The sequence below is a fragment of the Cynocephalus volans genome, chromosome 2, assembly GCF_027409185.1.
Source record: "Cynocephalus volans isolate mCynVol1 chromosome 2, mCynVol1.pri, whole genome shotgun sequence".
NCBI lineage: Eukaryota > Metazoa > Chordata > Mammalia > Dermoptera > Cynocephalidae > Cynocephalus > Cynocephalus volans.
In genome coordinates, this window is record NC_084461.1 from 202,334,813 (window position 1) to 202,357,901 (window position 23,089).

Consider the following 23,089-nt stretch of genomic DNA (forward strand, 5'->3'; position numbering starts at 1 on the left):
GTTGAAGAGAGAACTTCTGAACTTGACGATGGGCTGTTTGAAATAACACAAGCAGACAAAAAGAAAGAAAAAAGAATCAAGGACATGGAAGAAAATCTGAGAGAGATATCAGACAACCTTGAGCGCTCAAATATCCGAGTCATGAGTATTCCAGAAGGGGAGGAAAATGGAGATTCCATTGAAAACATATTCAACAAAATAGTGGCAGAAAACTTCCCAGGTATAGGAAAAATCACAGATCTCCAGATCCAGGAAGCTCAACGATCTACAAACGTATTCAACCCAAAAAGGCCTTCTCCAAGACATGTCATACTCAAATTGGCAAAACTCAGAGACAAAGAGAGAATCTTAAAAGCTGCAAGAGAGAAGTGTCAAATCACTTATAAGGGAGCCCCAATCAGGCTAACATCAGACTTTTCATCACAAAACCTAAAAGCTAGAAAGGAATGGGATGATATTTTCAAAATACTAAAAGACAAAGATTGCCAGCCAAGAATACTCTACCCTGCAAGGCTATCCTTCCGAAATGAAGGGCAAATAGTATATTTCTCAGACAAACAAAAACTGTGGGAGTTCACTACCACACGACCACCCTTACAAGAAATCCTCAAGGGAGTACTGGGTTTGGTTCCAGAAAAATAACTACCACTGCCATAAAAACCCAAGAAAAATCAATACCCACTAGTATAATGAAAATGGCATTCATGAAGAGAAAACAAGCAAACAAAAATGCTATCTACAACCTAAGGAACCAACAAACACAGAAACCAAACAGTAAATCAGAAAGCAAGGAACAAAAGACACCCAAGACAACCAAACAACCAATAAAATGCTAGGAATAAATCAACACCTTTCAATAACAACTCTTAATGTAAAAGGCTTAAATTCCCCAAACAAAAGACACAGACTGGCTGACTGGATCAAAAAGGAGGACCCAACTATATGCTGCCTACAAGAGACCCACCTCACCCATAAAGATTCACATACACTAAGAGTGAAAGGATGGAAAAAGATTTACCATGCAAACAAAAAAGAAAAACGAGCCGGAGTAGCTATTCTTATATCTGACAAAACAGACTTTAAACTAAAAACCATAAAAAGAGACAATGAAGGACACTACTTAATGATAAAAGGACTGATCCATCAAGAAGACATAACAATCATAAATATGTACGCACCCAATGTTGGAGCAGCCAGATTTATAAAACAAACTCTATTAGACCTAAAGAAGGAAATAGACACTAATACCATACTAGCAGGGGACCTGAACACCCCACTGTCAATATTAGACAGATCATCTAGGCAAAGAATCAGTAGAGAAACACAAGATCTAAACAAGACTCTAGACCAATTGGAATTGGCAGATATCTACAGAACATTCCACCCAACAACCTCAGAATATTCATTCTTCTCATCAGCACATGGATCATTCTCCAGGATAGATCACATATTAGGTCACAAATCAAGTCTCAGTAAATTCAAAACAATTGGAATTATCCCATGTATCTTCTCAGACCACAATGGATTAAAACTAGAAATTAATAACAAACGAAACTCTGGAAACTATACAAACACATGGAAATTAAACAGCATTCTACTTAATGACATATGGGTCCAAGAAGAAATCAAGTAGGAAATCAAAAAATTTATTGAAACTAATGAGAACAATGATATATCATACCAAAACCTGTGGGATACTGCAAAAGCAGTATTGAGGGGGAAATTTATTGCATTAAACCCTCACTTCAGAAGAATGGAAAGATGGCAAGTGAACAACCTAACACTTCACCTTAAAGAACTAGAAAAACAAGAACAATCCAAACCTAAAGTTAGCAGACGGAAAGAAATCATTAAGATCAGAGCAGAACTGAATGAAATTGAAAACCAAAAAACAATTCAAAAGATCAACGAATCAAAAAGTTGGTTTTTCGAAAAGATAAATAAAATTGACAAACCATTAGCATGGCTAACAAAAAAAAGAAGAGAGAAGACTCAAATAACAAAAATTAGAAATGAAAAAGGCGATATTACAACTGATTCATCTGAAATACAAGGAATCATTCGAGACTACTATAAACAACTATATGCCAACAAATTTGAAAATCTGGAGGAAATGGATAAATTTCTGGACACACACAAGCTCCCAAAACTGAACCGTGAAGACGTAGAAAATTTGAACAGACCAATAACAATAAAGGAGATTGAAGCTGTTATCAGAAGGCTCCCAACAAAGAAAAGCCCAGGACCAGATGGATTCACAGCAGAATTTTACCAAACATTCAAAGAGGAATTGACACCGATTCTTTACAGACTATTCCAAAAGATTGAAACGGACGCAAATCTCCCAAACTCATTCTATGAAGCAAACATCATCCTGATACCAAAACCAGGTAAAGATATAACCAAAAAAGAAAACTACAGGCCGATACCCTTGATGAATATAGACGCAAAAATCCTCACTAAAATACTAGCAAACAGAATACAGCAACACATACGAAAAATTATTCATCACGATCAAGTGGGATTCATCCCAGGGATGCAAGGTTGGTTCAACATACGCAAATCAATAAATGTGATACACCATATTAATAAACTCAAACACAAGGACCATATGATCATCTCTATAGATGCTGAAAAAGCATTTGATAAAGTTCAGCACTCATTCTTGACAAAGACCCTCTATAAGTTAGGTATAGAGGGAAAGTATCTCAACATAATTAAAGCCATATATGAGAAACCCACTGCCAATATCATCCTGAATGGGGAAAAGCTGAAAGCTTTTCCTTTAAGAACAGGAACTAGACAAGGATGCCCACTCTCACCACTCCTATTCAACATAGTGTTGGAAGTACTAGCCAGAGCAATCAGAGAAGAGAAGGAAATAAAGGGCATCCAGATTGGAAAAGATGAAGTCAAACTGTCCCTGTTTGCAGATGACATGATCCTATATATCGAACAGCCTAAAACCTCTACAAAAAAACTGCTGGAATTGATAAATGATTTCAGCACAGTAGCAGGATACAAAATCAACACACAAAAATCAGTAGCATTTCTTTTCTCCAATAGTGAACATGCAGAACGAGAAATCAAGAAAGCCTGCCCATTTACAATAGCCACCAAAAAAATAAAATACTTAGGAATTGAGTTAATCAAGGAGGTGAAAAATCTCTATAATGAGAACTACAAACCACTGCTGAGAGAAATTAGAGAGGATACAAGAAGATGGAAAGATATTCCATGCTCTTGGATTGGAAGAATCAACATAGTGAAAATGTCCATACTACCCAAAGTGATATACAAATTCAATGCAATCCCCATCAAAATTCCAAAGACATTTTTCTCAGAAATGGAAAAAACTATCCAGTCATTTATATGGAACAATAAAAGACCACGCATAGCCAAAGCAATGCTGAGCAAAAAAAATAAAGCTGGAGGCATAACACTACCTGACTTTAAGCTATACTACAAAGCTATAATAACCAAAACAGTATGGTACTGGCATAAAAACAGACACACTGATCAATGGAATAGAATAGAGAATCCAGAAATCAACCCACACACTTACTGCCATCTGATCTTTGACAAAGGCACCAAGCCTATTCACTGGGGAAGGGACTGCCTCTTCAGCAAATGGTGCTGGGATAACTGGATATCCATATGCAGGAGAATGAAACTAGATCCATACCTCTCACCGTATACTAAAATCAACTCAAAATGGATTAAGGATTTAAATATACACCCTGAAACAATAAAACTTCTTAAAGAAAACATAGGAGAAACACTTCAGGAAATAGGACTGGACACAGACTTCATGAATACGACTCCAAAAGCACGGGCAACCAAAGGAAAAATAAACAAAGGGAATTATATCAAACTAAAGACCTTCTGCACAGCAAAAGAAACAATTAACAGAGTTAAAAGACAACCAACAGAGTGGGAGAAAATATTTGCAAAATATACATCTGACAAAGGATTAATATCCAGAATATATAAGGAACTCAAACAACTTTACAAGAAGAAAACAAGCAACCCAATTAAAAAATGGGCAAAAGAGCTAAGTAGGCATTTCTCTAAGGAAGATATACAAATGGCCAACAGACATATGAAAAAATGCTCAACATCACTCAGCATCCGGGAAATGCAAATCAAAACCACACTGAGATACCATCTAACTCCAGTTAGGATGGCTAAAATCCAAAAGACTCTGAACGATAAATGCTGGCGAGGTTGCGGAGAAAAAGGAACTCTCATACACTGTCGGTGGGACTGCAAAATGGTGCAGCCTCTATGGAAAATGGTATGGAGGTTCCTCAAACAACTGCAGATAGATCTACCATACGACCCAGCTATCCCACTGTTGGGAATATACCCAGAGGAATGGAAATCATCAAGTCGAAGGTATACCTGTTCCCCAATGTTCTTTGCAGCACTCTTTACAATAGCCAAGAGTTGGAACCAGCCCAAATGTCCATCATCAGATGAGTGGATACAGAAAATGTGGTACATCTACACAATGGAATACTACTCAGCTATAAAAACGAATGAAATACTGCCATTTGCAACAACATGGATGGACCTCGAGAGAATTATATTAAGTGAAACAAGTCAGGCACAGAAAGAGAAATACCACATGTTCTCACTGATTTGTGGGAGCTAAAAATTAATATATAAATTTACACACACACACACACACACACACACACACACACACACACACACACAAAACCGGGGGGGGGGCAGGGCAAGAAGATATAACAACCACAATTACTTGAAGTTGATAGGACAAGCAAACAGAAAGGACATTGTTGGGGGGGAGGGGGGAGGGAGAAGGGAGGGAGGTTTTGGTGATGGGGAGCAATAATCAGCCACAATGTATATTGACAAAATAAAATTTAAAAATAAATAAATAAATAAATATAAATAAAATAAAATTTGCTGAGAGGAGATCTCAAATGTTTTCACCTTTAACACCTATGACATTACTATGTTCCTAATTTAAAGTCTTTTCACCCTTCGCAGTAATTGGGCTAAAATATACATCTAAAAGATTAGGGAAAAAGTGTTTAAATGAAGTTCTTGACATATTTATAGTTATGTTTCCCTTCACTAAATGGCCCTACCTGGACAACTATGCTGTTTTAGTTCTTAAACCTGGCTCTCACTTCTTGGGCCACCAGAAATCAGATTATCTAGCTTATAAGAATTTTTTATAAACTAAAAGTAGGCAATAAGAAAAGTGTTCAAGCAACTCCGTAGAAAATTGCCCAAAGTCATTGGCTCTTGAATGGTCTATTTTAGTGGCTTTCCAAGGCTTTTTAGTTTCTTCCCCAGTTCCTTCCATGCCTGACCATGTTCCAGAAACCTGAAGTTGATGGATCATTTAAATGATATAATTAATCTTCATAACGTCTAGTGGAATTCTGAGATATAAATGTAATTAAACATATTTCTCAACATTACACTTTGATTCATAAACTTATTATTGCCTCTGCTATTAACCTTCTCTTCTCTATTAATAATATTATAATAAAAGATATCATGTATGAAATTCCTTTATGGAATGTCATAATAGAATTCCAGGCACCATGCTATGCACTTTACATATATTATTTATAATCCCACCACAACTCTGTTTAGAATAAATAGAATAATCATCATTTCCTGAATAAGAAAACAGAGAAGAAAATTAGGAGTTAAGTAATAACTACCCTAATATCCCACAGCCAGGAAGTACTAGAGCTGAGATTCAAATCTCGGTCCATCTGACTCCAAACCCCACCCTCTTTCTATTCTGCAGGCACTTTCTCATTATGTTGCATTTACTGAATATCAGCTCTTTGAGACTATTACATTTCTTTTCTCTAATAAAGACTAGGACTATATTTCTTTATCATTACAACTCAGGTCTCCCAATCAAACTTGATATGCTTCTACCAGCTGTGTTAAAAATCCATTGAAGAAACAATGCAAAGCACTGCAGGAATAATACTTGATCACAAATAAAGCATAATGTTTACTTACATTTTAATGAGTATGTCATAATGACACAACTTTTTGCTAATTTTACATACATCTACACCATAGCACATTTGAAGAGAATAAGAATGATGCATTTGACCAAGCTGTTAGATCCTGAGGTCAGGATCTCATATATTTCATATATCTCTATATATCCAAGGCCTATATGTGGTAGATATCCAACACCAAATTGTTGATGAAAGATAGAATAAATGATTATCAATTTCTGAAAATAATAAGATACCTAAAACATTTTTTGAACAGAAAAAAAGACTCTATGTTTCCAAAAATGTTTTTAGTCTGCAGATAAACTTCCTACCTCTCGATCCTTGAGTTTCATAGCAAGCACCAATTGATGCCTGTGGTTAGTGAGAGCCTCCCGGTAATTTCCTTTGGAGAAGAATGCGGAGCCCAGATTCCCGTGAGCTCGGCATTCTCCTGTCTGGTCACCTGAATTGGATTAAAAAAAAAAAAAGATAAAATGTCTCTAAGTTATAGCATTTTTTATAATACATAATAGTCACCTTAATTTAAGAACCAAAGATTTACTAACTAATATTTCACTTACCTTCTTTTAAAAAAGCATTTGCTTCTTCCACAAGACCCTATGTTGGGAGTTATGGTCCTGGAACTTAAATCTCTGGACAACTGTTATTATTGTTATAACATACAACTGCAGTCGGGGATTTAGGTGTCCTGGAAATGAGAGGTTAAAGACCTTGACATGAACCAGCTGCTATTTGAGTCTCCTCATTGCTCTGCTAATGACCTTGGACTCTGAACAGCCATTAGCTTATTAGTTCAGTAATTTGACTCCACACCTACTATAATATATTGCTTCTTTAGATGTATTTTGAAGTAGATTCACCATATCCTTTCTCTTACTGCAATACTGTAAGTCCTTGGATAATCACTGTAATGACAACCATAATTATAAGCCATACTCATTCTGCAAATGAGGAAACTGAGCATACAGAGTTTAGGAAACTTGCCTGAAGTCACATAGCTAGTAAGTGGCAGAGCCAGGATTCTAAACCCAGTAATCTGGCTCCAAAGTATACACTCTTACCCACTGCACTATAATATTTCCTCCAACAAAATGATGATGCATTCTAATAGAAGCAAAAATTAAAATTAAGAGGAAAGATTCAGCCACCAAAACTATCATTTGGTTTATTACATTTGTGAACACAAATTTCTGAGGAGGGCAATGAGTATATAAATCCACATCTCTTGGTCTTTTGGGAGACATGATGCCTTGTTATATGAAAAGCAGTGAAGACCTGAGTACTCTAAAACAGAGAATGTTCTGGAGACACACTCACTTTTCATTGCATATGTTACTCCCATTCATATCAGGTTAATCGATTTTGTTTATTTACTTTCTGCACTGAAATAAAGGAGAGAAGCATAATTCTACCTAAGGTCTTGGCTACATCCAAGTCCTGCTGCATGTATCCAGTGCTCTTCTCTGTGTTTCCAAGAGACCAGTAAGCACTGCTCAGGGCAGAGAAAACAGAACCTCTTAGTTTGAGGCTGCAGGTGCCAATCTTCAGAGCAGCTTCTAAGACAACCACAGAGGCCCCATGATGGCCAGCCGTCAGGAGTTCTTGCCCAACCACAGACACGACCACAAAGGGACTCTTGTCCAGTTTCATTTTCTGAAGCTGCTGATAAGTGGGCTCGAGGGAGTCTGAAGAAAAACAAAAGAAAACAGGAAAACATAGGATGATACACAAAACAATCTTTTCTAATATGTTGTAGAAACAAATGTTTATCAAACCTTTTTTACAGCCTATTTCAAGTATAAACTCATCAATCTTTAATCTAGTACCTACCTAACTGTCCACATATCCTATATATTTAGTAAGACTAACTTCAGTCCAATACTTTCCTTCTCCTCACACTTGTATGCATACGTTGCACTCATCCTTTCTTTTGGTCTTTCTTTAATCACGATGCACCACTTTCCCTGAATGTTTCCCCTCCTCTGTCCTGCCACATCCTTTAAGTCCCACCACTACTGCACAGTATCCAGAGGTCCTGCAGCCCACATTAATCATTGTATCCAAACTTGTGCTGCATATTTGCAGTTATGTAGTTTGACCATTAAGTATTTTAGAATTGTTCCACATGTGTTAATTTTTAAAGTATTTTCCCAACTAAATCTGAGGACCACTGTAGGACCATTTAATAATTTATTATAACTCCATAGCAATTGGCACAGCATGGACACTCAATAAAAAACTCACCATTGCCTCATACATGAAAGTCCCTAACATGTCTGGCATTCAATAAACGTTTCTTAAACCTAAATTTAACAGTAATTGATTAATAACCTCTGTCCATATTTTTCCCTAGAAGATGTGATAAAGGAAGCTCTTCCAACAAAATACCTGCCATTCTCACTGGTAACCCAATGTCCACTGCTGCTTCCAACACCAGTGTGCACAAATAATTTTTTTTAAATGATCAGTTTTTCTTGCAATCACAAATAAAACCATAAAGAAATCATCTGAGTTTACTAAGATAAGATAGAAGACAAAATTAACATTAATCTCATTTTATTTTCATGTGGTATTTGGATAGGACATAGATTAGGGGTCAGTAAGCCACAGGAGAGTCTTTCCTTTTGAAGCGAAGTTTGTAAATACCTCCAAGCTCCTCCTCCCCTTTCTCCCTTTTTTTTTCTTTAAAGACAATTGCGGAGCTATTTACTATAGTCATACGAGATGGCACTTAAAACATATTTATTGTTAGCTTTTCTGAAAAACTATTTCATGTTAGTTGTTCTACCTATGTACATGTTAAAAACTATAAAAGGGCTGGTCTCTAAATCTTGAAACTCATAGTCAACAGTACTGCATTAAAACCTAATTTTTACAATTTATGACTTAGAATCTCAACTCTCCACTAAGGAGCTCTCACCTGAATCAACATTTCCAGGGAAATCTTGAAACCTATTGGTGCCTAAAGCATTTTTTTCCCTTCAATCAGATCACTAAACAGAAAACAAAGAACATTTTTACACCTGTCAAGATGCAAGCAGTTCATAGTACCAGTGAACATTAGCTAACCAATAGGTTGAATACAGGCACAAGAATCCAGGAATTGCTAGAATAGAAAAGAATAATACCACAGTAAAATACTGTGAGCAGAATCTTGGTGGTGCTCACTGAAGGGTTTGGCAACCAATGATGGATGACATCAGCATCTCACTGGCCAATGAGCAGAAACAAAAACAATAGAATTTTAGAGCTAAAAAGACTTTGAAGATACCTCATTTTAGAAACAAAGAATCTGAGTATTTAAGTGATCCACCCAAGGTCAGACAGCTTGGGACAGAGCCAAGACAAGAACCCACTGCATGGCTCTAAGTCCAGACTCTATGACATCATACCAGGCAAGATTCTTAGTTGCTAGTAACAGAAACCAATCATGGCTGCTTTTAAGTAGAAAAGAAATTCACTGAGTGACTACTGGGAAGGATGGAAAACCAGGCCTCCATACCCATAGTCAAATTCATGCCACAAAAAGCTGCCTGATGAAAGCAGCATAACCATTGCAACTAAACACAGGGGGCCACAGCTTGCAATGCTTTCCCTACCACCACTGAATGCCTCCCTTGGAAATGGATGTCACTGTTGCCATTGCCACCCACCACCACCAGAACAAATTCTGTGCTACCCTTTCTTCTCTCAACCTTTAGGTCCTGATTCAAAGGTGGGGTTCCAGCTGCAAAGGAAGATGGAGAATTAGAATCTGACGTTTTCAGCTTTTATAGTAGAAGGCAGGAGGCAGAAGTATAAGATGGGGAATTCCCAAAACACAGGAAGAGTGTTCAGACACTGGCAGCCCAAAATTGGCGATGGTCAGCAAAGATACTATGCTTCAGTTGGTGATGTTTTTTCCCCATAGTAACCATGGCTAAGTTAGAAAAAGAGCCATCTAACTGAGACTCTAATTACACAACAATAGTAGAAAGAAGAAAGAATGTTGCCACAGTAAGAGGGCTGAAGCAAATATCTGGAAGGTTCTCAAAAGAAACAGAAATCTTCAATTGTGCAAATTTTCACTGAATAAAAATGAAATTAAAGAGATGAGAAGTAAAATCAAATTTCCACTTGCAGTATATAGAAAAGAGAATATAAATGCATTAAAAGATAAATTATAATGCAAAGATAAATATAAAGCTAATATACAACACATGTTATAAGAGTTTGGAAAAGGGAGTGACTATCAAGGGCAATCAGAAAGCTTCATGGAAGCAAAATTTGATTTACTGAAGAAAGGGGAGGACTTAGACAAGTCTTTGCTTTTTTTCTGAGAGTGAAAGGTATTTCATGTCCTAAATAAAGCTGACAAGAGAAGATAGGTACATGGAATGTCAGGGAAAGCTAAACAGGCCAGCTTGAATTGACCAAAGAATATTTGCAGGGACAAAAGCTGATGTGGAATCATGAAGAAAACAATGAGCCACAGATAAAAAGACCTATATTTCAAAACCACATAGTCTCAGTCTCCTCATTTTGTCAAATGTACACATTGTAATCGTGGTGATGGTTATACAAATCTATACATGTATGTTTGTACAAATTTGTGTATATATGTGAGGGTACTTCAAAAAGTTCAGAAAAAAAATGGAATTGAAATATAATGAGTCATCCCATGAACTTCTTGAAGACCACTCATACATATATGTCCATATGTGCAAATACACACATATAGGTATATGTATGTGTCTATGTACATATATATGTGCATCTAAACCTGTGTGCAGATATATACAAAAAATATCCATTTCACTGTATGTAAATTTTTTTTTTTTAATTTAATGTCAAATTTCTGTTTTGGGCTGTAATTATTTCTCATTGGTCTGCACCCACTAATCAGAAGCTCTAGTTAACAGCTGTACATGAGCTTCTGTTGAATAAAAGTGGTAAGATAGGATTTTTTTAATGTATACATGATCTCTAAGATTCTTTCCAACTCTATTATTCTAATTCCTATTCTAAAGTGAACTTAGGCTATTAGAAAAGGGGCTAATTCTGTGACTTTATCATGCTAGGTGGGACAGTTTGGCAGCACTATTATGATGTTTTTCTTCCTAGAATGTATGCATAATACATGAAATAGCCAATGTCAAACCAACTCCATATAAATATAAAGGCCCTTTGCAACACTGAGTATCAACTGTTATGTGTTTTCTAAATGTAAAGGCTTTACGAAATTCAAATGAACAAAGTCACATGTCCTAACACTTGAAGAGCTTGTAGGAATGTAGTACAGGCTAACAACAATCACACTCAGCTAAAATATATTTCACACTCAGCTAAGATATATACTGTATTTCATCAGTTCTGAGATGCACATTTATTCACATATTAACATCTCTGAATTTCAGATTTAATATCTCTAAACTCGATGGTGCCGCTGAATGGTTTGTCACTTCTATATCTAAATAGTCCTCAAAGAGCTTTCAGTATATATAAAATAAAAAGTTAAGTGATAAGAAAGGATCATGTCATCATTTAATCATCAATGTTTTCTTCTTTCTTAGTAATATATAAAACAATGACACGACTTTCAATACAGAGTTCTTACAATTGGTAAAATATGCTATGGAATCCCAAAGGAGAAAGGTGGTAACTCTACGAGGGTAGCTTTGGGAAGGCTTCCAGAGGAAATGATATCTTAATAGAAATTGGAGATATGAAGAAACCACAGTATTTTCCAGGAACTGCAGATAGCTTTAGTAGGGAGTATCTGGAGATAAGAATGAAAGAGAAGCAATGTCTCTCATACAAAGGCCCAAGAGAAACTTCTCCAGTGAGTGCTCATAAAGAGGACCTTGTGTACTGTGAAGAGCTCATTCCATATCCACAAAAATATGCCTGCCGTAAACACAAGAGCATGATTAATATTGCTGCTATTTTCACTCCTTGTGAGAAGAAGGGCATCACACTACAGAGGAGAAGGTATTGATACTTACAGGGGCCTGCCTTTACATTCTGGTGTTTGACTCCCAAAACAACATTGGGAAATGGGTATTATAATTTCCCTCTAGAGATAAGGACCTATGTATGGAGAAAGCAAGCAACCTTGCTCAGTCAACGGACTAGAAAATGGCAGTGCTGGAATTAGATTCCAATCTTTTGGGGAAAAGAACCTAAGTTTTTAATATAACATTTTAGAAGCAGACCCCCTTTGAAGGTGACTACCACCTAAAAGAGAATCAAAGGAAAAGAGTTCACCGAGGGTGGACAATTAGGCAAAGAAAAGGCGAGCCAACTTGACCCTGTGAGAAATGTTTATACATTAAACAGCCATTTTCCATCAGCACTTCATAAGGTCAGCTTCCCTGAATCCCCTGGAGCTGACAGAAAAACCACAACAGGTGACAGCCCATAAATGTAACAGTCTTTAGATTACCAAATTAATGATAGGAGAGAAAATACACACAAGAGAACCCTCAGCAAGGAGCAGCCCTGGTGTCTTCAGAGGAAAAAAGAAAAGGTAAATGCAATCTCACTTTTTAATTATGTTATTAAGTCCTTGGTTGGCAGTCAGAATATGCTACAACATCCAATTTTACTTAAACATTTATAAGACACAATGAATTGAAATTGCTGAAAGACTATCTAAAAAGAAGAAATGGAAAATAGTAAAAGGATAAATTGAGAAATCATATAAAAGAGAGTATCAATTTATATTTATACTCATTTTTATATTTTCATTAATGATTTAAGGAAAATATATTTATAATAATGTAAATATATCCAGAGTAGAAATGGTTTAACTGATGCCTGGTTTGTGAGCACAAGCGAAACTATGAAATTAATGCAAAACAGATTTAATTCAGTTAGAAATATAGGCAACAATAATAAAAAATCAAATGAGTTTCAACATCGATAAATATAATGTATTTATACAGGAACAAGGGTACATTGATGTAGATTGGCCCTGCCTTAAGAAAAAATGAAACCTTGAACCTTCTAAAAAGATCAAACCACAGGAATGCTGTGCAGGTCATAGGAGTTTTCTTTGCTTATAGAAGCACCTGGACTAGGGCGTTTTCTCCATTGCATTTAAGAATTACGAAACAAAAACAATTGACTCAAGAGATCAGACCTATATGTAAAGTAACACAGACTACACAGCTATTCAATAATGGGCAGAAGCTTAGAAAGTTACAGTAGACTAAAATAAACAGTGGGTAAAAAATGGGCTGCAAAATGACAGATTTTGTGAATTACAACCATATGACAAAAAGAGAGGTCATTAAGATGTGGGATGAAGCAAAGAACAACACTGTGCAAAGCAACACTCTTTATAAAATGTTGATAAGAGAAGCCCACCTGGAATAGAGACAGTGGTAAAATACAGTGGTAACGGCAATGCTAAAAATAAACTAGATAAGTTAAATTGCCCTAACAGAAGAGAAGACGTACTGAAGCACTCCAGGCACCTGTAAAAAGCAGCTTTCTCCATGATCAGCCTTAGGTCACTCACTATAAGATGGGAAAGAACATGGCATAGAAAACCCTAATAGTGACAGTAGCTCTGAGTTATTTTTCACTGTGAAGGGAAGATTTCCTTACATATAGCTACAGAAATTGCTTCAAAGGCAAAATTGTAAGTAGGAGCCTGCTGATCTCAACACACTCACTCCATATTCTAAAGCAACAGCAGAAACACCTCAGAATGAAGAGGCGATATCTTCATGAACTAAATAAAAAATGTTCCATGTAAATTCCTTGTGCAGGGGTGTAGAGAGAGAAGAAGAAAATAGCAGAAAAATGGAAAAGAGAGACAGGTTGATTTTACTGTTGTTCGTGTCCATTCTCCACCTCCCGCCCCACCCCTACCTTCCTCACCCCCACCCCCAAGCCCTGGAGGGCCAAAGCACATCTGCTCTAAATCAGAGTTTATTAACAGCAGGTTCCCTAGTGGGAGAAGCCATTAGATTCCTGCAGCAAAGACTCAGCTTTGTAGGGATTATACAATCACATGAAGAGAAGTTTTCTTACCACTTTTTTTTCTATAACATGAAATCTCTTTCAGGAAAATATTTTTTACAGCTATGAATTATCCAGAGACCACATAAGTGCTATTTAGTTCATCAGACTTTTATTTAGCATGTACTTTGAGACAAATACAATACTAGCCAGTATACTAAAACTATCTAATGCTGCAAACATTTTCAAAACTAGATAAAATGTCAAATGGTACTTCCATCAAAAATTTTAGGGCCATCCTCCCATATGAAAAATTCAAAAACATATCATTTCAGAGTCAAAAACAGAGGTCTGCTTGACATAACCTAATTAATATGAAACATTATTAGCTATCTACCATTTGCCATGAATCTGCCTTAGTGTCTCCATCACTCTCCAGTGATAACAACTGTTCTACACTTTCAGTCAAATTTTCCCAAAAGCTTGTTCCTCAAAAATCAATGTTCTTCAAAATGAAGGCAATCTGTTTTGGCCCTTAGAACTCCTCCAACTTCCACAGTACTATTTTCAATCCCTTCTCTTGTTTTTCCAGAATACTTTTGTTATAAGATAGAAGTAAGAACAGGGAGTATAAATGTAAATGAGTGCCTAATTTGTTTCTATCTCCTTTTAATTCAACATAATCTTTTGGTAAAGGGACATGAAAATCAACTACATTGTAAATTGATAAATTAAAAGAAAAAAAGAATAAATTTTTTTATTTTAACATTTATTTGTACATTTACAACATAACCTTTTCATGCACCTCTGAAAAATGTTAAACACAGTTAGATACATATTTCGTTTTATTAAATATAAGAAAATCTAATGTCTTCTCTTATTTGATTATTTCCCCGCAAATCTATTTACTACTAGAGGTGTTGTAGTTAAAATTATAGAATCTCAGAACTACAAAAAAAATAGAGATTATTTAAATAACCCTAAAATCCAGAGAAACCAATTTGTATACTTAAGGTCATACGATTAGTTAATGAAAAATTTAAGAATATAATCTAGGTCCATAAACTTCCAGGTCAGTGGCCTTTCCACCACACTATTCCACCTCATTAATGTCAGTTACTGACAGTGATTCTTGATCTTCCTTTTTCTAAAATATATCATCTTAGCAATTCTCTGTACCTGAGCCTAAAGTCTTGGAAGGCTAGAAATGCTCTACTTTTCATTACTGTCAGACCAAGTACTTGTATCATATTACCTCTCATGGGAGATTTCATGGCGGCCTCTACCATCCCCACCAGAAGCTGGAGACTCTTGGGGTCTTGAGCCAGTCCAGATGCAAAGGCTGCCAGGGCATCGGCATGACGTCCAAGGTACTGGAGGGCAACACCCTGTCGGAAGTATGCCTGGAAATAGAAGAAAGATAAAGCATGTTTTACTTATTACATTGTGCTCCAACAGGGCTTATGGTGATTCTCTACAAGAACAACAGATAGGCAGAACTAAGATTGAGATGTCCTTCATTCAAAAACCTGGTAAACAGTTCACAATATTTACTGATTTCTTCAAAATGAATTGATTTCCTCTAACATCATAAAATGTAAGCATACTTTAAGGCAACTTATATTTAAAACTTTTACTCTGTTCACTTCTAGGACACTTAGTAATTTTATCACATTCTTTGACATTTATTCATATATTGCTTTTACTATTTTTTGATGATTTAAAAAACATTTGTTATCCCACTTTTAATTCCATAAGCTCCTCAAGGACAGGGATTTGGAGATTTCTTTATATCTCACCAAAGTATCCAGTACAGTGCAAGATAAATGAGAGATACTCAAATTCCACTTATTTTATATTTTCCCCCTTATATAATTAGAAGTGTGATTACTGTTAAGATTATTTTTAAAATGAGTAATATAACATGGCTACATACTTTAAATGTGGTGTTTCAAACACAATATTTAAAAGCAGTTATCTAAAATATGTGTACTCTGCTTAGAAACAAAAAAAGATTGTTGTTCTTTGTATTCATTAATTGGATTAATTTCAAAACTAGTATTATCATCTGTGATTAAAGGAAAACATTCCTCCTTCCAGCTAACTGCAGAAGGGACCATAGAATTAATAAAATATTTAAATTTAGAATTTAAATATTTAAATTTTAGAATATTTTAAGGAAGTGCAGTTTGTTTTCAAGTACACAGAGCAAAACCAAGTAAAAGGACAATACGTTACTACTATGTAACCAGCAAAGGAACTTGTACCTACTTAAATAATATATTAAAATGACACACTATTAATGCTTGCATTGCTTATATAACATCTGCTTCTAAAATACTTGGCCCCCTATTCAATTTAAAGACTCTTATGATACTGTTTATAACACAAACGTAGCTTTTTTCAGTCCAATATTCTTAGAAATTATAATGTGGACTATCTCTTAAAACTACTACTCAATAAACTTAATACATGATTTTATAGTTTTATACTACACATGCATACGCAAAGAGCGAGAAGGAGCACCTTTCATGTTTACAAAATATATTTACTTACCTTATCTTATTTCATTTTTATAATGACTCTTTGAAGTAATTTAAGATAGGCAACACTATTCAGTGTTTCTATTAAGAAACAATCCATAAACAGAATGAATACGCAAATTATTATGGGCTATTCAGGTTTCTATTATAGTTTAAATGACCAGCAGCTGTTAAAACTCAGACCCCAGTAAGACAATAACCTGCAAATGCACTTTCATCACTAATTCATAAGATCACTTCCTCTCACTGGACTCAGCCACTGTTTTAATCTTTAATGTGTTTACAGACACTTTTCGTTACCCTTTTCATTTCACATTTTAGGTGGTTTCTATAATCAAAGAGATAATATACAGTACATTCCAACTAAAACTAGCTAGCTTATTACATAAGTCTAGAAATGCTATATTATATATATTAAAAAATATGTATGAGAGTACTTTTAGAAGTTCATGGGGAAAATGGAATTAAAAGATAATACGAATCTTTCCATGAACTTTTTGAAGACCCCTCATATGTTTATTTATATAATATATGTATATAAATAAATATGCCAAATACTTGTAAACTGTAATTATTATTTATGGAGGAAGACAAAAAAATGTCTAAATGTCTGTAGTTATTGATTTCAGGTATGTGTTGTAAGAAACACAAAAATCTTAAATTAGCCTCAATGAATTTTGATAACTTCTTGCATATTTAAAGCAAAACTTTGTCATTAATTACTTCACTGAGAGAGCAACTCGTTTCCCTGTCTGCTAAGTAAAATCATTGAAAAGTATGATTTATCTACTTCTTAGGAAGAAGGCAAAGTTCATGTTAAAGGCAAGCTACAGTCTCAAGTTCACACAGCAGCTCAAGAAGATTATGCACATTATGTTTTCTTAGGGTACTCAGAAATTAGATGAGAAAAGGTAAGGCTGAACCATGCCTCCCACAATCTTGGCTTCCTCTCTTCAGGGGAAGATTTTTAGAAGAGGTATAGGAGAGAAGCCTCAAAGGTCTTTCTTGGCCCTCCCTTATGCCCTTCCTGAATGCCCATCCAACTTTATAAGATTTTATCAGTCAAAAGCTTAGGGTTGTATCCTTATCAAGATAGCATTGTAAGTCAAGCTCTGATAAACCCCTGCTCCAAACTCATAGAGTGGAGCTTGCCCACTTTTTTTCCATGCAATATTTATTGCATGTACAAATAGCTGTTAAATAAAAATTAGTTGTCTATACTCTTGTGAGAGATATGCCACTATGGAGTTCAAGCTAATGATGATAAAACCCAGACTGTGGGTTATTGTGACAGAATAAAGAGAATTTGGTATAGTACCTGGCACAGAGTAAGTACTCAATAAAATCTATTCATTGTTAGTTAATGAGAAAAGAATTTTAATAAGAACACATAATTACAGACTAACAATACAAGGAATGTCCAATAAATATTTTAAATATTTTAGTATTCAATATATTATTCAATTCCTATCACTGCTTCATTCACTCTTCCCCTTGCTCCGTAAAAGACTGTTAGCAAGTAGGTAACTATATAACTGAGACCTCTCACTGCTGTAAGGTTCCCAAACAAAATCTACACCACCTGACTAAAAGAAATTGGAATTATCAAGTTTTGGGAGAGATAGTAGCCACCCACAGGATCTCTGCCAGCCTCCTCCAAAGCAAAGTTCAAAATGTGCTGAGATTCACAACTGTTTATTATAGCTTCAAGAAAATTGATGTGACCTGCAATAGCCTGTTTCTCCGCTTACTTGTTCCTGCTGCTAACGTTTCTCTTACCATTACAGGTTTCACAGCAAGCTGCTTCATCTGGGAGACGGACAAATTTTAATCACTTAAGATCAAGCACAGGCAGTGTATGTGTAGCAAGCCAAGGGAAGTGGAGGCCTATTGAAATAGGAGGTGCTCCGTCTCCCTGGGCTCAGGTTATAGGACACACCTCTGGGTTTCAAGCCATTCCCCAAGGTTTCAGGCCCTTCCTCTAGGCCCTCCCCTAGAGGAATGTTACTGTTACTAGTTAGACCTATTTTGGGCACTAACATAGGGAAAATGAGACCAAAAGGGGCTGGCTTATGCAAATCTAGTGGCTGGGCATGTTCAGTAGAGAAGAGTTTTATAAGCTTGGTAGCTGAATGACCTTCCACTAGGGGTGCTAAAGAGCACAGACTATTCCTGAATGTGCCTGGTGCATGTGATAGAATTTGACCAATGAACATGCTCCAAGAAGAGACCAACTAAGCATGTGCATGATCATGTTGCATAACTGGGAGCCACCCTCTTAGCTGAATATTCATTACATAGTGAAACTGTAAAAGCCAAATCCCAGCAGAAAGCGGGGTTGTTGCTCACCTTCCTGGGACCAACCTGCACTTCACTGGCTGAGGTGTGTATGCTTTCTTTTGTATCAAACTTACTTTCAGCAAGTGGCTGCTTACTCTCTTGAGCCAGCCTGCACTCTGTTCTGAACTTTAAGTGTGTATTTCTTACTTTTGTATTAAACTTGGTGCAGGCCCTGCTCAGTCTTTGGAGCTAGGCCTCACTTTCTCTGTGAAAACCTGTATTGCTTATCTGTTACATTAAACCCATTCTCACTTTCTACTGTGATTCTGCTCTTGAATTCTTTCCTGTGGTGGAGTCAAGAACCTGCTAAGAGGACGTGGTGGGTTGAGGCTGGCCATCAGCCTCCCACACCCTACCTCAGACATCAGTATGCAGCAATGCTGAATACTTGATGCCCAGTCAACTTCAGATCATATATACCCTTGTTTTACACACCCACCACCCATACACCACATTCTGGTCACTGATTATGCAGCAGATGTAGAAGGAAGGGCAACATGGATTAAATATTAAGAAGACCTATACTCTGTGAACAATAGGTTTAAGCTGAAGCTGTAGTCAGAAAGAAGAGACACTTCAGGGAGCTAGTTAATACACTGGACTAAATGTAGGTTACCTAGATTTTCAAGTGTTACAAAGTCATTCACTTATTTTTTTGTTGTTCACCACAAAGAATCCACAGTGATTATTCTATGCATACTACTAAATTGCCTCATAAATAATATAAAGAAAGCTGGATTACAATCATTAAGTTTTCATTCCTTCCTTCCTTTAATTAACATTCCCTAAAAATCTACAGTGCCAGGCACCATGACACATAACACAAAGAAACAAAAACAGGACTTGCACCCTCAAGATGCTTACAGTCTAGAGGGGAAGAATATAAAAAGCTATAAATAAATTGACTGCTAGCTGCAGTAAATGCTAACTAATAGTAATTAATGCTGTAATAGTTCCAGCAGTAACAAAAATGTGACTAATGACTGAAGTATTTATGCCCTGTTGTTAAAATTGTTAGTATTATTAGCATTTGATTTTTACTAAGTGGACCAGAGAGTTAAAACAAAAACTAAAAGACTAAACATGTGAAATAGTAAACTATTCACCCAGCAAGTATCCCTGGAGGCAAAGAAGGGCCTCAAGTCTTTACTCCATTCCTGGTTCACAATTCCAAAATGTCACTGAATTGTACAACCTAACACCCTACTCTCCCTTGGCTCAAACAAGTGATGAGATAAACTATTATGCTCACAGGTTCATGTGTATATTTATAACATAAAATATATAACAAATATATGTAATATGAAATGATATATAGAATAAGAGTGTAAACTCATATACACAATGAATATCTATTATTTAGTTTAAGCATTTGCAAATAAACTGCCTTTGATTTTGATTTAATCTATACTTCAAAATGTTATATTTTAAAACTCCTAATCTGTCTTTCACAGTTTGAATTTGAACTTTTTTATATCTTCTGAAGAATAATTATCAATAATTATAACATGGTCAACATGTACTTTCCACATTAGCACCATCTTTGTTCAACAATGTTTATAAATTGCATGACTTTTTACTGAACTTTTCCTTATTATTTTATTTTTAAAGTGAGTAGAAATGGAGAAAATAGAAATGCTGATTCTACTTTTTAAAAATCAGCAGCATTGATTTATAATTCAACACAACTGGGTCAAAAATGAAAATGATTACAGGGTGCCAACACCAGAAAATCTTTAATATCACTGTATGTATACAAAACAACTATGTTCAGTTGTGAGAAAAAAAGGAGAAAATTAGAGAATATGTAAAAAATTATTCTAAAAGGAAAGACATGATTTGAGATTTTATTTTTTAGTTGTCAGAGAATTCACACTCCCCACTCACTGAACATGTCAGTCTTTTGTTTGATATTTATATATTTGATGTTTTACATAATTGATTTTCACATGAGTATACTTTTTCAGGAATGTATTACAAGGATAAATAAAAGATTGCTTATATTACTTAAAACAGATATATATCATATGAGCGAAATGTAAATATATACACATACCAACTAAAAAAGTTATATTTTACACATTATACATTATATCACTTCATGTACACATAAAAATGAAGGTGCAGGATTCACATATTCAATAAGTTTTCACAGTCTTGCCACAAATAGACACCTGCATGGATATACACAAGCAAACTACGTTTGCTATGTATGTGTTTAATTTAGTACAAGGAAGAAATTATCCAGAACAGCACTGTGCCATACAACTTACTACAATGATGGAAATATTCTCTGAACTATGTAATAACAGTAGCCTCTAGCCAGCCACATGTGGCCACTAAGCACTTGAAATGTGCCAAGTATGACTAAAACTAAATTATAAATTTTATTTCACTTTAATTACAAAATTTAAATAGCTACAAGTGGCTAGGAGCTACTGTGTTGGACAGTGCAGTTCTAGAATTTGATCTTCCTCTAACAATAAACCTCAGAACACAAATCTAAATTGGGAGAAAGTGAAAGGGAGGAGAGATAAAAAACAAATGTAATAACTAATACAAAACCTCTGAACCAAAGCTAGGTTTCAAGACAACTGTGGTAGAAAAGAAAGGACTCATAAGGCTGATATTGAAATCCTGTCCTAGTTACTTTTTAGCTGTGTATTCCTGGCCAAGTCACTCAACACCAAACTTCATGTTCCATTTCCACTTACAGAGGGGATGATAACAACCTCAAAGGGTTGTAATGATGGTTGCTAAGTGATATGAAATAGAAAACACAAAATAGGCACTTTTTAAAATATTGAACAGAAGTGAATCTCTCACTAATAAATGTTACTCTCAATTTGGCATTTGCTATTTAATCAGGTGGCTTATCTGCTTCACCAGTTCACACATTGAGTCACCTTTTGTAAAGTGGGTGAGGAGCTGACAAAAATTAGGCACAGCATAGAAACTGATGATGATAATGATTACCTTGAATATTGAGGAAGTAGTTAACTTATGTTTGGGATCTTCTGTTTCAAAAGCCTATAAAGTAGCTAATGTATTTGAGGGAAACTTTTCAATCAAAAGGTTTTTTTAATCTTTAAACTTTGGCAGTTGATTGGGCTTCAGTTATCTAATAAGTTCATTACTTGGAACAAACATTAAATGCAGGTTAAATAAGGTCCTTTTGGCCTGGGTGGAAAAAAAAAAAGATGTGGCAGAAAACGGAACACTAAAAATGTATCTGTAGGAACATGAAACACTCCTTCCTTTCAGAGATTTTATCCTGGTACACTGATTATTAAAATTATTATAGGGTTTTCTGAGGCCCAAGCCTGACATCTATTTTAGAATTTAAAAGGACCCAATATTGTCCAATCAGTCCTGCCATTATAAATTGTCCTAAGTTTTACTGCATATATACAGGTGTTTTACCTTCCCAAACTTTTTCTAAGTTACCATTTACACAGCTACTCTGTGCCAGACACTGTGCTGGGTATTTTCCATAGTTTATCACTAACCCTCACAATACCCTGCAAGAAATTCTTCTGATGACCATTGCTCAAAAGACATGGATATAAAACTTTCCCTATATCATACAGCTACAAAGTAAGACAAACCTGCTACCATACTCTCTCTTTCCACTATCCCATACCAGCTCTTTGATAAAAGAATTAATAATGTGCAATAAACTTCTGAATTGGCTTTTTGTCTGGGAATTCTTGTACTTGCAAAATTCAACCTATAGAGGCAGAAATGAAGGAAAATCAGAAATGACACAGAAAATTTATGACAATGAATATTTAATCTCTATTCCATTAGCAACTATTGATTGTAGAACAATTTTTAATGAATTGGATGGGGGGGAAATTCATTTCATTAACCTTTCATATAAATGTATTATTATTGAACAAAACAGGCCACTGTACTTGCAACTCAGTTCAATGATAATTAGATTACAGGCATGAGGCTTTAAATCAAAGAGAAACAAAAGGAGCCATCATCAAGCTTCTCAGCCAATGCTTGTTTGTTTGCTGGCTAAAATGGATTTTTACCTGAGATACAATTTGCTATGCTTCTTTTATCTTTTGATATTTTTAAGTAAATTTTCTCTTGCTTCCATTTGCTGACACTTTATATTAAAAATAAAATAAAAAACCTCGAGAATCAGCAAAGAACGTTTTTTTCAAGTGGCAATGTGTACTACCTGCTCAGCTGGGAGTAATCATTCCTGCCTCTCCA

The 23,089-nt window shown here is 35.5% G+C and overlaps 1 protein-coding gene across 1 annotated transcript in view; it reads right to left on the reverse strand.

Annotated features, from left to right (window-relative positions):
* TTC28 (tetratricopeptide repeat domain 28) overlaps window positions 1-23,089 on the reverse strand; it is a 703,516-nt gene that overhangs the window by 338,175 nt on the left and 342,252 nt on the right. The window contains exons 3-5 of the mRNA XM_063085699.1: window positions 15,232-15,379; window positions 7,439-7,711; window positions 6,338-6,468 (exon numbers count right to left, since the gene is read on the reverse strand). Coding sequence (XP_062941769.1) covers window positions 6,338-6,468; window positions 7,439-7,711; window positions 15,232-15,379 — 552 coding nt within the window. The remainder of the gene's footprint in view (window positions 1-6,337; window positions 6,469-7,438; window positions 7,712-15,231; window positions 15,380-23,089) is intronic.